The sequence below is a fragment of the Apodemus sylvaticus genome, chromosome 23, assembly GCF_947179515.1.
Source record: "Apodemus sylvaticus chromosome 23, mApoSyl1.1, whole genome shotgun sequence".
Taxonomy (NCBI): domain Eukaryota; kingdom Metazoa; phylum Chordata; class Mammalia; order Rodentia; family Muridae; genus Apodemus; species Apodemus sylvaticus.
Window position 1 is genome coordinate 30882610 of NC_067494.1, and position 13613 is coordinate 30896222.

At 47.9% G+C, this 13613-nt stretch overlaps 1 protein-coding gene across 1 annotated transcript in view; it reads left to right on the top strand.

Moving 5' to 3' along the window:
• Ust (uronyl 2-sulfotransferase) overlaps positions 1-13613 on the top strand; it is a 299479-nt gene that overhangs the window by 237953 nt on the left and 47913 nt on the right. Inside the window, exon 6 of the mRNA XM_052169319.1 lies at positions 13092-13189. Coding sequence (XP_052025279.1) covers positions 13092-13189 — 98 coding nt within the window. The remainder of the gene's footprint in view (positions 1-13091; positions 13190-13613) is intronic.

Sequence of the window (13613 nt, forward strand, 5' to 3'; positions counted from 1 at the left end):
GGAAGAGCGGCCAGAATCATGCTGCTGTCTAGCTTAAGCTTTCTGATATATGGGGCAAAATCACAGCATTTCAGTCAGTGCGCATGAGGCTTTGGCATAGACTTGACGCAGTTCCAAAAGGTTGTGCCCCGTAGACCCGGGGTTTCCCGCGCCCCTGCTGAGCAAGGCCCCGTCAACAGGCCTCGCTGGAGGAGCAGGTAACAGGGACAGCCCACGCACACTGCCTGTGGCATGGTGACTTTTCACTCTCCTGCCCCCACATGTATCACAGGAATAAGGAGTGTGTCAACGAGGAAGCCCAAAGGAATGAAAACCAAGGTCGCCTCCAGGCGGGCACGGAGAGCTTGGTGAGCAGTCGTGAAGCCATTCCGCTCTGGGGTAGAGCCAGACTGTGGCTACCAGGAGTGGGTTTATGGGTAAAGGACAGAGGCGCTGATGCCAGACCAGGCCCCATGGGAACCTGCACGTCTGGCCTCTGGAGAAGAGAAGCAACACTGGCTGCCTGCAGCTACGAGCTTAGGACGCTGGGGAGAGGATGAGCCACGCCCCAGGCCTGCAGCTAGGAGCGGAAGGTTTGCTGCTTCAGGACAGGCGTTTCTGCTGCTCCTTCCCATTCAGAGGCTGAGGACTAATACCCGGTTCTGGACTAAGGGCTCAAGGATCCAGACATTGTTAACCACGGAACTACTAAGGAAGGACAGAAGAGGGAGAGAAATAGGAGAAAGAGGCAGGATCAGGAGAAAGAGGGTGTGCACTTTAAATGGGCCACAGACTACACATTCTACGGCCTATGGAAAGTCGGTATTAGCGCTGAACAGAGGTTTCATTCACAAGCTAGACAAACACTCCAATGTTGTGCTGTATCCCAACCCTCTCTTCCCCTTGTATTTTGAGACAAGGTCTCACTAAGTTGCGCAGGCTGTCCTTGAACTTACCACAGGGCCAGCTTAAACGTCTTTTTGTTCAGCATTCTTTCAACCAGCTCCTAAATTCAGTCCTTCCCTTTGATGATTCGGTAAAATTTACACCATGCATGTTTTTGCCAAGACATTTCTTGTCTGAGAAAGGTCCTTCAGAATCCTACTTGTTACAGAGTATCTAATGGTTTTTATAAGTAACTCCCGCCAGGGCTGACCTCTGTTAAAAGATATTCTTTGTGTTAATGTTTGAGACAGATGCAGAAGGAAAGGGATTGTTAGCCAAAATCACTATAATTATGAGATTTAGTGACTGCTAATGTATTCTACTTTACCTTTGAAAATGTTTGTACAAAACTGGGTCGGGACGGGTGGGTTTAGACTAGAATCTGTAGACACTGATTTGCCTAATAAAATAACCGCGTTGGCTGGCAAACGTCTGCATACCCGGTCGCCCTTCCTGCCCTGGAGCCTGGAGCCGCACTTGGATCGGGAAGGTAGGATTCCTGAAGATTTGGGAGCTCCATTAGGAACGCCAGCTTAGCACCCCGCCTTTCGGCAGGGGGACTCTCTTAAGGCCAGAGTGGGGGGTCCCTACTTTTTCTAGATTCAGAGGGCCTCTATTCATTCACAGTGGATAATGGCAACTGAGATCATTCAGGAATTAATACACGTCACTGGAAATATGCAGCAGTGATGTTATAGACTGAAATTAGTATTATGTGTGTGATCTGGTATGTGACTGTGTGTGTGTGTGTGTGTGTGTGCATGTATATGAGAGAGGGAGGAGAGAGGGAAAAAAGGAGGGGAGGCAGAGGGAGGTGTATGGGGTTTGAGATGTGCATGTGAAGGTCAGAGGTCAACCTTTGGAGTTGGTTCTTTCCACCTTTCATGGGTTCTAAGGAATTAAACTCAGATTGTCAGCCAGGCACACATGACCTTATATACTAAACCATCTCACTGGGCCTTAAATTTCTTTTCAATAAAAGATGCCATGGTGTGTGTGTGTGCGCGCGCGCGTGTGCGTGTGTATGTGTGTGTGTGCGCGCGCGCGCGTGTGTGTGTGTGCACGCTCGCATGTGCATGTGCTTGTGTGTGTGCGTGTGCACGCGCGTGCATGTATGTGTGTGCGCGCGCGTGTGTGTACATGCTGGGAAAGGACATGTGTGTGTGCTCACAAAGGTCAGAGGTCAACATCAGGTGTCTTCCTCAGTTGCTCTGCACCATATTTTAGTCAGCCACTAGAGCTCACGGGTAGGCTAAACTGCTGGCCATCAAATACCCAGGAACCCTTTGTCCCGCCTTCCAGCCCTGAGAGCATGCACCACCACGCCCAGCTTTTTGCACGATTCTTGGGATCCTAGGCGCGCTATGTAGCTTTTAACAGTGTACGTGGAAGAAAGCTACTCTTCACTCAGTTAACCTGGGTTAGGTGACACCTCCTTCATGAGCGGTTAGGTAGGAGTAACAGACCCTCGACAGCCTGTACCCCACCGAGGAAGGGAGAAGAAGATGACCCTGTGGTTTTGGTGCCGTGTCTGTTCTCTTTCTTTCTGTGAGGCACACTGTAATCCTAGGAATGAGGAGTCATGACTCAAGTTAGTGAGGTGATACTCCCTCAGCCTGACAACCACCCAGTCCCACAGGTGGAGCGGGGTGGTGCTGGGGTGGAACCCATGAGCCCAATGTCCACACAGCAGCAGACATAGTTGGCAGTTGGCAAGTTACAGTATAAATACACAGTTTGAGGTCAGCGGTGCCCAGCAAATGCCCAGAATCCAGGAGATAGCTATTTCAAGAGCTTACGCTGTTAACCAAGCCTGATGGGCATGATATTCAGGGGCAGGAATTGGTTCCTAACCTGGAAGGCGGGGAGGAGGAGCTGATAAAGTCAGCGAACCCGCTTCTAGAATCTACAGCAGCGGGTCTCAGCCTTCCTAATGCTGCCACCCTTTAGCAGAGTTCCTTATGTTGTGGTGACCCTCAAGCATAAAATTATGTTGTTGCTACCTCATAACTGTAATTTTGCTATTCTTAGGGGTCATAATATATATGTAATGTGTCTGATATTTAGGATATCTGATGTTTGACCCCCATGAAAGGATCATTTGACTTCCTACAGTGGTCACAACACACAGGCTGAGAGCCACCGATCTAGAGGAACCAGGGCTACAAAGAAGATTTCTAAGACAGAAGCTGAGGCACACGCTGTAAAACAGGATCGTATTGCACCAAACACTAGGCAGATATGGGATGCAGAGATAGGTCACATGAGTGGCCAGATGATCTTGAGCTTGGTTTGTTGGCTAGAGATTTTCAGATTTTGAACCTTTACACCCAGTAAGGTGTTATGCAATGCCCAATTGATAGATCTGAGCGAAAGATAACTCACCTTGAGCAGGACAGGGATCCCGGTGTCCTGCCCATCCCCCAGCCACACTGGCCCCTCTGTGTACTTGACTTGTTTTAGTAGTCTTAGGTCTCTCATTTTCACACCCAGTGTTAGCCGTACGATTGGAGAGAGCTCAGTGGCCCTGGCTAAACATCCCAGAAGCACTAGAACTTACTGCCCGATTCCCCGAGCTTTGATCATTCAACAAGAGAAAAAAAAGTAAAGTTCCCAGACTATGTCTCATTCGTGCCACAAGCTTTTACCTATGACTGTGGGGCTAGGTGTGCAGTGAAGGTTTGCTTCTTCCCTGCTTTCCTTCCTTTTCTTACATTCCTTTCTTCCCAACATTATTGCCATTTTGTTGAGTCAACGGATGCATATCCAGGAGTCTCGCTGAGTCAGATCTCTTAGCATGCACGCATTAATTTATGAGGCCATTCCCACCCAAGAGTCCATTTCTGTAGGTGGAAGTCAGGAGAGGAAGTGCTAAGAGTGTAGACTCTCGACATGCCGTGGGAGTGTGAATCCCCTCAGTAGCACAGGAGAAGGCAAGAGTAAGATTCGCTCTATCATTGTGATGGCTTATATATACTTGGTCCAGGGAGTGACACTGTTAGGTGTGTGGCCTTGTTGGAGTAAGTGGGCCACTGTGGACATGGGCTTAAGACCCTCACCCTAGCTGCCTGGAAGCAAGTCTTCCTTCCACTAGCAACCTCCAGATGAAGAGGTGGAACTCTCAGCCCCTCCAGCCCCATGTCTATGTAGATACAGCCATACTCCCCACCTTGATGATCATGGACTGAACCTCTGAACCTGGAAGTCAGCCCCAATTGAATGTTGTCCTTCATAAGACTTGCCTTGGTCATGGCATCTGTTCACAGCAGTAAAACCCTAACTAAGACAATCATGGACGTTAGAGAAGAGAGCGGTAATCCTGGTTGCACAGAGTATGGCTCTGTCCCTGATGAACAAGATGGTTATCATAGTCAGGACATTCACCTCACGGAGATGCTGACAGTGGCCAAGGAGATCCAGGGACCAACTGACAGCAGTTGGTTGGAGCCTGTCTGTCATCCAGTCACAGTGGGGTGTCTGCTCTCTTCTTGGGCCATAAATACAAGACAGACTCTCTGTGTGTCTCTCACCTCCCCATGCCCCATAGCTGTGGAGACCTCAGCATCTGTCTTGCTCAGACTGTGCTCATCTCTTGTCTTCTCTCTGTAGTGGTCCTTCTGAATATTACCTGACAGCTGCTTTTGATCTTGGTTATGATCTTGAAGCCTTGGGAGGAAGAATCAGTCCTCCCAGCAGGATTCTATCCCAAGTGATAACTAACCCAGGTGCACCTGGTATTCCTTAGACCTTTAAGAGGGTTAGGTCGCCCTCATAGGTTTCACTACGTTTGGCCCAAGGAGGGTCTTCGTGACTGGGGCTGCGCTAAGAGAGTGTGTGAAGGGCCCGGAATGTAGCTGCTCCTCACTGTTCCTTGCAGGCTTGAATTTCATTTGCCTTTCTAAAATGCAGCGAGAGCTGAGAGTCAGTCGCTGAGTCTGTACGCACTGTTTTCCCATGTCCTTATCTGGAACTTCTGCCTCAGCATGATTCCTCGCTTCCCTGAGAGACAGGGACCAGGGCTGCAGCTGGGCTCCTGCTGGTGAGGAGGCCATGCTGTGCGGCTGATGGACTGACTGATTTAGTGAGAGGAGATATTCCTGTTGGTTTGCCATAGGCGTGAGAAGGAAAAGACTTCCCACCAAGGCCAGAATGTATGTAAAAATAAAAACACACATTTAATATTTATAGACATTTTTACATGTAAAAATGTTGCAGTACAATTTGATTCAAAATGTATTTGTCTTAGTTAGGATTTTGTTTCTGTGAAGAGACATCATGACCAAGGCAACTTGTACGGGGGACATTTAATTGGGGCTGGCTTACAGAGTCAGGGGTTCAGTCCATTATCATCAAGGCAGGAGCATGGCAGTGCCCAGGAAAGCATGGTGCCGGGGAAGCTGAGAGTTCTACATCTTCATCTGAAGGCTGCTGGAAGACTGAATTCCAGGCTGCTAGGATGAGGGTCTTCAAGCCCACACCCAGAATGGCACACTTCCTCCAACAAGGCCACACCTCCTAACAGTGCTACTCCCTGGGCCAAGCATATTCAAACCACCACAATATTACATTTTTGATTACTATCTGTATTAAAGTAACCAAAAGATAAAGTCAATCTAGGCTGTGGGGGTCTTAAAATTGGGAATTGGTACTGGTTACTTTTCTGTTACACCATGACCAAGAATAACTTGCAGAAGAAAGAATTTATTTGGCGTTACAGTTCCAGAGGGGTAGGACTCCATTGTGCCCGGATAGCATGACGGGGAGCAGCAGGCTGGCCCGCACGACCAGCAGGCGGAGAACTGACATCTTGAAATGCAAGCACAAAGTGGAGAGAGCTAACTGGAAGTGTCTGGGACCTTTCATCTCAGAAGCACCCAGGAACTTACTTCCTCCAGCAAGGCCACACCCCCAAACCACCCCTAAACAGCACTACCACCTAGTATTCAAATTCCCCGAGGCTAGGGATGGGGAACCTTCTCATTGAAACCACTATAAAGATCAGTGTTGTTGTTTGGCTTTTTGAAACAGGTCTCACCATGTAGCCTAGGCTGGCCTCAGACTCATGACTCGGCCTTTAGTTTCCTTTTGTATTGCATTACTGAGGTTGTTGTTTTGTTGTTTTGTTTTTCAGCTGCCTATTAGTGATGACAGGGAGGAAGGAAAGGTAGCCCCGGTAACTCATTGGTAGGGGTTTTGTTGTTGTTGTTGTTGTTTTGTTTTGTTTTGTTTTTTGTTTTTCTAGGCAGGATTTCTCTGTGTAGCCCTGGCTGTCCTAGAACTCATTCTGTAGACCAGGCTGGCCTAGAACTCAGAGATCCACCTACCTCTGCCTCCTGAGTGTTGGGATTACAGGCGTGTGCCACCAATGTCTGGTGCTACTCATTTTTAGTTTAAGAATATAAGTGGATGACAGTAACTAATTATTTTCCAAGATCCCATTAAGATAATAAGGGAAGTTTGATACATTATTTCTCCACCAGTGAAATGAACCGATTCAAGCCAGATTAGATTAAATTAGATGCAGGTTTATTGGGAAGCTGTTCTGGGCGGGTGAGTTCACGGGCCCCAAGAAAGGAGGCTAGGGAGGTGCCATGGGAAGGGGAAGGAGAGGGGGAAGAGAGAGAGAGAGAGAGAGAGAGAGAGAGAGAGAGAGAGAGAGAGAGAGAGAGAGAGAGAGAGAAGGAGCACACTACAGAGAGGAGATGGGGGAGAGAAGGGAGATAAATATGTCTGGATTATATAGGAAGGAGCCTCTGGGGGAAGGGGAAGTTCAGGGCTGGGGGCAGGGTCTGCCAGGTAGGACTGAGGGACCTGGGAGATCCTGGAGGCCAGGTCTGCTTGGACATATGAAATAAACACCTCAGTCGCTTGTCCTGGGGGTCCAAAACGAAGTTTATGTCCCTCAGAAGTTCACATATTGACAAGGCTTGGTCCCAGCTGTTGAAACTTCTAGGAAATGGCAGAAGATAGGGTCTAGTTGGAGGATGTAGGTCATCTGGAATGTGTCGTGGAAAGGTATTTTGGGACCTTCCCCACCATCTCTCTGTTTTCTGGCTGCCGTGAGCAGCCTGCTTCTGTCCACCCTCTCATTGTAATGTTCTACCTGGCTACAGGTCCCTAGCAATGGACTGAAACCTCGGAGTGCCCCTGAAAGGAACTAATTATTGTACTTTGTTACAATAACAGAACAGTAGGCAGGGGGTGGTGTGGGGTGGGGTTATTAAGTGGATCCAAGAAGCTCCAACCCTGAGTGCATTTAGAATCGGGTTGGCCCAAGCCCTGAGTAGGCTTCCGTTCTGTGCTGACTCCTTCCAGTGACAGCTCTGCTGTAGGGGTAGAAGCCAGTAACCCCTTTCCTTCTGAGTTGCTGTCAGTCAGACTGTTTACCGGAGCAACCAACGCAAACCAGGATCTCAGAGCTGCACTGAATTAGTTCCCCCAGTAAACAGGCATCGTGGTCCTAGCAGAAGCAGAGTGATGCCTTTGTACCCAGAGCAGTCTCTCTCTGCACGCCATCATATAGCCAGGGTCTCAGAGGTGGTGGGAAGGACCACACAGACGCCAAAGTATGTACCACAGGTGTCAGCATCTTACAGTAGAACAAAGAGCTACTTCCTAGTGGTGATACTTTGTAAAGAGCTGTGTGCAGACCAGCTCCAAAGGACACTTCCCACCCCCTCTGGAAGGAATGTGTCACTGGTGATGTGATTCTGTCAGGACCTGAGCAGGGAGTGGGAGAGGGGGGTGTCTGGCCACCTACCCCTCTGAGAAGTCTCAGTTGATTCCTCCAGTCAGGGTCATTATATATATATATATATATAGTTTGAAATAAAAGGTTTATGAGGCAGTGTTTGCAATAAAACATAGATCACATCCATTCCACTTATCTAAATTGACTAACCCATCAAATGTGTACTCTGGCCTCCCCTGCCCGCCTGTGGGTCAAGGATGTGCTAACACCTTGGTGAGTGGGCTCCAGTGTTCCTCCTTTTCCCATTTCTAACACCGATGTCAGCCTGCACAAGAAATCGCCCTTCTGCAGGTCCTTTACCGTTGAGCTCTCCTCTAACGTCTGAATTGTAGAGTGGGAAGATCCACTCCCAATCTTGCTTAAATCTATACTGGAGAGTTTTGTTTTATTTTGTTTTTAACATACATTGTCTTGGGCTTTCATGTAGGAAGTAAGCTGAGCTGAAGGTCCAAAGCTCTGCGGGGGGTGGGGGAGGGGAGGAGAGGGGGAAGGGAGGGTGTTTTCCCTGCTTTTATTCAATGTTATTAGTTTGTTTCCAACCAACTGGGTTTTTCACAAAACACAAATTATACACTTTATATTTGCATATTCTTCTTCCCATTTTCTCTAAGTTGGCAGAAGGCATTGCTTTAAAGCTGTGCATATCCTATAACCTGAAGGAAAAAGGAATCCAAGTGAATGTCAGCGTAGTAAGGCGGCGGATTGTGAAGAGCTCTGATCAGTTATTTCTCCACGGGTGAATGAGTCAATTCAAGCAACATTAGAATACATAATAAGGCAGGTTTGTTGGGAAGCTGCTCTCAGGGCTAGTTCATAGGTCCCAAGGGATGAGGCCAGCGAAGTCACCATGGGGAGGGAGACAGAGGAAAGGATGAAGAGAGAGAGAAACCATGCATAGGGAGAGGAGGGGAGAGAGGAGGGGAGGGGAGAGGAGAGGGGAGGGGGAAGAGGAAAGGGGGGGAGGGGAAGGGCAGAGGGGAGGGGAAGGGAGGGGGAGGGAAGGGGGGAAGGGGGAGGGAAAGGGAAGGGGAGGAAAGGAGGGGGGAGAGGAGGGGAGAGGGGAGGGGGAGAGGGAAGGGAAGGGGAGGAAAGGAGAGGGGAGAGGAGGGGAGAGGGGAGGGGGAAGGGAAGGGGAGGAAAGGAGAGGGGAGAGGAGGGGAGGGGAGGGAAGGGGAGAAGAGGGGAGAGGAGGGAAGAGGAGGGGGAGGAGAGGGGAGAGGAGAGGGGAGGGGAAGGGAAGGGGAGGAAAGGAGAGGGGAGAGGAGGGAAGGGGAAGAGAGGGGAGAGGAGGGAAGGAGAGGGGGAAGGAAAGGGGAGGAGAAGGGAGGGGAGGGAAGGGGAGGGAAAGGGGAGGAGAGGGGAGAGGAGGGAAGGGGAGGGGAGAAGGGAAGGGGAGGAGAGGGAAGAGGAGGGAGAAGGAAGGAAGGAAGGAAGGACAGACTTCTTTGTTATAGAGGAAGACCTTCTGGGAGAGGGAAAGCCAATAAATATCCTTAGGTAAAAAGTTCAGGGCAGAGGAAGGGTAGGCAGGTCATCCATGCCCTGCAACCAGTAGGGACTGAGGGTTGCTGGGGGAACCTGGAGGGCCTGGTCAGCTTTGGTATGTAAGATACGTTCCTCAGCCCTTTGTCTGAATCCCAACCCTGATTGGTAGATAAAATAAAGGTCATACATACCTTCTAATCTTACTCGAGTGTTGTAGGGGGCACAAATATTGTTCCCATTTTACAGATGAGGAACCTGAGCCTGTGAGACATAAAGATTTGTCCAGGACCCACTTATAGAAGTGGTACCTTCAGGAGCTGCAGTGAGGTCTGCCAACATCAGCACTTTCTCGAAACCGTCTTCTATGGGAGGTGGAAATGTGTTGACAGCAAACGCTGAATGAGGGCACTTATTTACACGTGATTTTTGAATCGAAGAATAGCTACCTTTTCTAGTTCTCTGCCATACAGAACCTGGTTTAGGGGACCAGGCACATCTGTCCACCATGTCCTATAAATGAGGAAGCTGAGGCTCAGGGCCATCATCATTCTGCTAAGGATACACAGCTATTGAAGACCAAGACCAGAACTCAGATTTTCTTCTCTAACTACCAAAACTATAAGCAACAAACACATATAAGTCATTTGGGGGAGAATTTGTTGGACTTCTAAACTAAATGTTTATGCAATTTGTTTAGGATAAATTCCAGGTAGGTTAGGTTCTTATAGCTTTCTGTATAGAAAGAATTGCCAGTTATCCTCAGTGCAGTCTTTGAAGTATTTTCTATTTCTCCAATGCTGTGAAATTTTTAATGGAGTCAAGTCCTGTGCCTAAGACCTCATGGTAAAAGCGTGCTAGCCTTAGGCAGTAGAGGACTTTACAATGAGCATAGAATTCAAGGTCCAGAGTAACAAGTCAAGTCAACTTAACTATATCTTACATCTTCCCATTCAATTAAAGAAAATTTAGGGGGCTGGAGAGATGGCTCAGTGGTTGAGAGTACTGGCTGTTCTTCCAGAGGTCCTGAGTTCAATTCCCAGCACCCACATGGTGGGTCGCAACCATCTATAATGTGATCTGATGCCCTCTTCTGGCATTTAGGTGTACATGCAGATAGAACACTCATATATAAAATGAATCTTTTTAAAAAGAAAATTTAGGTGTAAGTTTTAACAATTTTTTTTAAATGCACTCTTATGCACTTATCATCTACATGCAAAAAAAAAAAAAAAAACCCTCGACCCCACCCCAGCCCCACCCTGGTCAGCATGGCTGCCGTAAATAGAACTGATGCTGGCTGGAGTGTGGGGAAAGAGGAAGTCTAGTCTACACACTGCTGATGGGAACGCACACTGTGGCAGCCGCGGCAGAAGTCAGTGTGGCGTTCCTCAGAAAACTAAAATTAGCACTGCCCGGTGGCACAGCGCACCATCCGTGCACAGGGCAGAGGAGTCGAAGGCAGCAGCACACCATGGGACCTTCTGTGGGTAACTCCATGTTCGTCGCTACACATCTTCATAATAACCAAGAGATGCAGCCTTGGCTTGATGCAGCATGGAGGTCCAGAAGTAGATAAATGAGTAAAGAAACATGTGACATGCTAACGGTGCGCACGTGCTTGCACACAAATGCACATGTGCACACACACCTACATGTGTGCACAAATGCACACACACACATACACACACACACACACACACACACACACACACACACACACACACACGGGCTTTACTCAACCATTATGAAGAATGAAGTAAGGTCATTTGCCAGAAAATGGATGGTTGCAGAGATCAGCAGGAATCAAGCGGAATAAACCTGATACGGGAAGATTAAAATTACACCCTGCTTTCTCTCATATGGAAGATGTAGATTTAAATATGAATGCGTGCGCACTAGTATGTGGCTTAGTGTGTATATAGGATATGAAAATAGAAGGGTTTATGGACTGGAGGAAGGAGTTCTTTATTTTAAAAAAAGATTTATTTTTATTTTATGTATGTAAGTACACAGTTGCTGTCTTCGGTCACACTAGAAGAGGGCGTCAGGTCTCATTACAGAAGGTGGTAAGCTACCTCGTGGTTGCTGGGATTTGAACTCAGGACCTCTGGAAGAACAGTCAGTGCTCTTAACTGCTGAGCCATCTCTCCAGCGCAGAGGAAGAAGTTCTAAATGGACACAGAAACAAGGCAGTGTAGAGGGGAGGAAAGGCCAGATAGAGCACATTGTTCCTCCTTGGACCGACTCTAGATTAACACATGCAAAATGTGTGCGCATGTTGGGTGGGAGAGAAGCGAAAGGGAGACTCTGAAAAGGAAGAAAAAGCAGCGAGCAGTGGGTGACGGAACAGGACTGGGGCGCATGCCATGCGTATGTGGAAATCTCGACAGAACTCGAGATTGTATCACACTAAGAAAAAAAATCCTGATGAAATAAGAGTAAACCTTTTCTACTTAAATCATGAAAACATTCGCTAGGAGAACTGGCTCAGCAGTCAGAGCTCTGGCTGCTCTTACAGAGGACCTGGGCTCATTTCCCAGCACCCGTAAGGCAGCTCACAACCATCTGCGCCAGCAGTTCTAGGCAGGGAGTCCAAGCTCCTCTTGGCCTCTGTGGACTCCAGGCATGCAAGTGACACACAGGCAAAGCAGTCATATGCAAAAAAAGAGAAATAAAAGTTAAAGGAATGGAAAAAAAAGATAAAACTGAGATCATCTCACGATATGTACATGCTAAAGGAAGTCCACCAAAGAGAGACAATCATAATAAAAATCATCCAGCAGATATAAAAATCAGTACTGTCTTGTCCCCAGACCGCACTGAGACTCTGGTTCCCTGGGGGTTAAGTCAGTCCTCGGTGGAACCACTCAACTGCTCAGGGTCTGTCTGATTCCCGAAGGTCTTAATCTTGAGCGTCTCCGTCTGCATCTTTGAGCAGTGGGTACTGGGTGGTGCCCTTGACCTTCTGCTGGAGACATCTCTTACTTGCTTCTTCCAAAGAATTTCCTTAGCAGGGTTGTAGTGAGCACCATTCTTCAGCTTAGTGGGCTCAAGTGGAACCCCTGTACTCCCTTAAGATGTGCCTTGTCTGAGAAAAGAAACCTAGCTGATTGTACTTTCTGGGCTAGAAATTTATGATTTCCCATGAGTTGACCTTGCAGGGTTATTTGTGGAGTCCTGTAGGAACGTAGCCTCGTTCCTATCCAAGCAGCCAACTCCCTGCCTCTGCACCCATCCACTCCACAGGGGCTGATGTAACCCCACCCTCTCCATTTTCATCTCACCCCTGGCTATTGCAAACTCCTATGGTGCTAACAGAACCCATGTCTAGCCTCAAGCAACAGAAAACCTGAGAAGCTCACGGCTGCCTTGGAAAATGATAGGATGCTTGTGTTCTCAAACCCTGCCGTTTACTTACTTACATAAAACCTTAGAAAATATATAGCTTCTCTGAAGTTTAGAAACCCTTTATGAGACTGTTAGAGACTTCATAATTATTTATCGGATGTATGCATACATACATAACTCACTTATAGAGGGTTAGCTATAATGGTAAGTAATTAATTCAAAATTCATTAAGAATTAAAACTTGCTGGATTAATTCCATAATCCTGAATGCACAGTTGGCTGGCAGATAGCCAGCCAATGTGAAACACAAGAATTAGACATTTCCTTAGCATGCATATGACCCAACCAAAAATCTCACCCTATGGGAGGTGAGGATGCAGGGTATTTAACCAAGTAGGCACATCCTGACCTGCCCAGGATGAGCATGTACCTGGCCAGTGTGCACAGATGCTGAGAAGCAAAGGGAACATTTTCTTGGGAATCTCTCTGCCTAAGGGTTTCAATTAAAAAGGTGTTAATATTTTAAAAATTCTATGGCATTCAGCAAAGCTAAGACTTTTCATTGCTGTGTCTTCTCTCCTAGGACATCAATGAGTGCATTCTGGAAAACTACCCCGAGTGTTCCAACCCCAGGTTATTTTACATCATTCCGTACTTCTGTGGACAGCACCCCAGATGTCGGTAAGCTTACTGGCATGCTCCCTGCCGCACTGGCACGCTACAAATCCTCTGCAGAAAGCCCCTCAGCTCCATGCGATTGAGTTCGTGACTAAAACAGCTCTTCAAGAGTATCATTTGCCATTCTGAGTGTCAGGGAGGGAATGTGAGACTCTGACACAAACAACAGAGACGATGACATAGTGCCGTGTAATAGGAACACCCACCAAATCCATTCACCTACCTAAAGCCCAGTGGTCACTGTGCCCCTACAAAACAGTGGGGACCAGAGTCAGGTGGCCAGCCTGCTCCTCCACAGTGATTGTGACCACACCACCATCTCTGCTCTGGCAAGCTCTATCAGGTCCAACACACTCTGGAAACACACACTCAGGTTTGATGATACTTCTAATGAGATACAGACCACAATGGTTCTCAACTTAGGGGT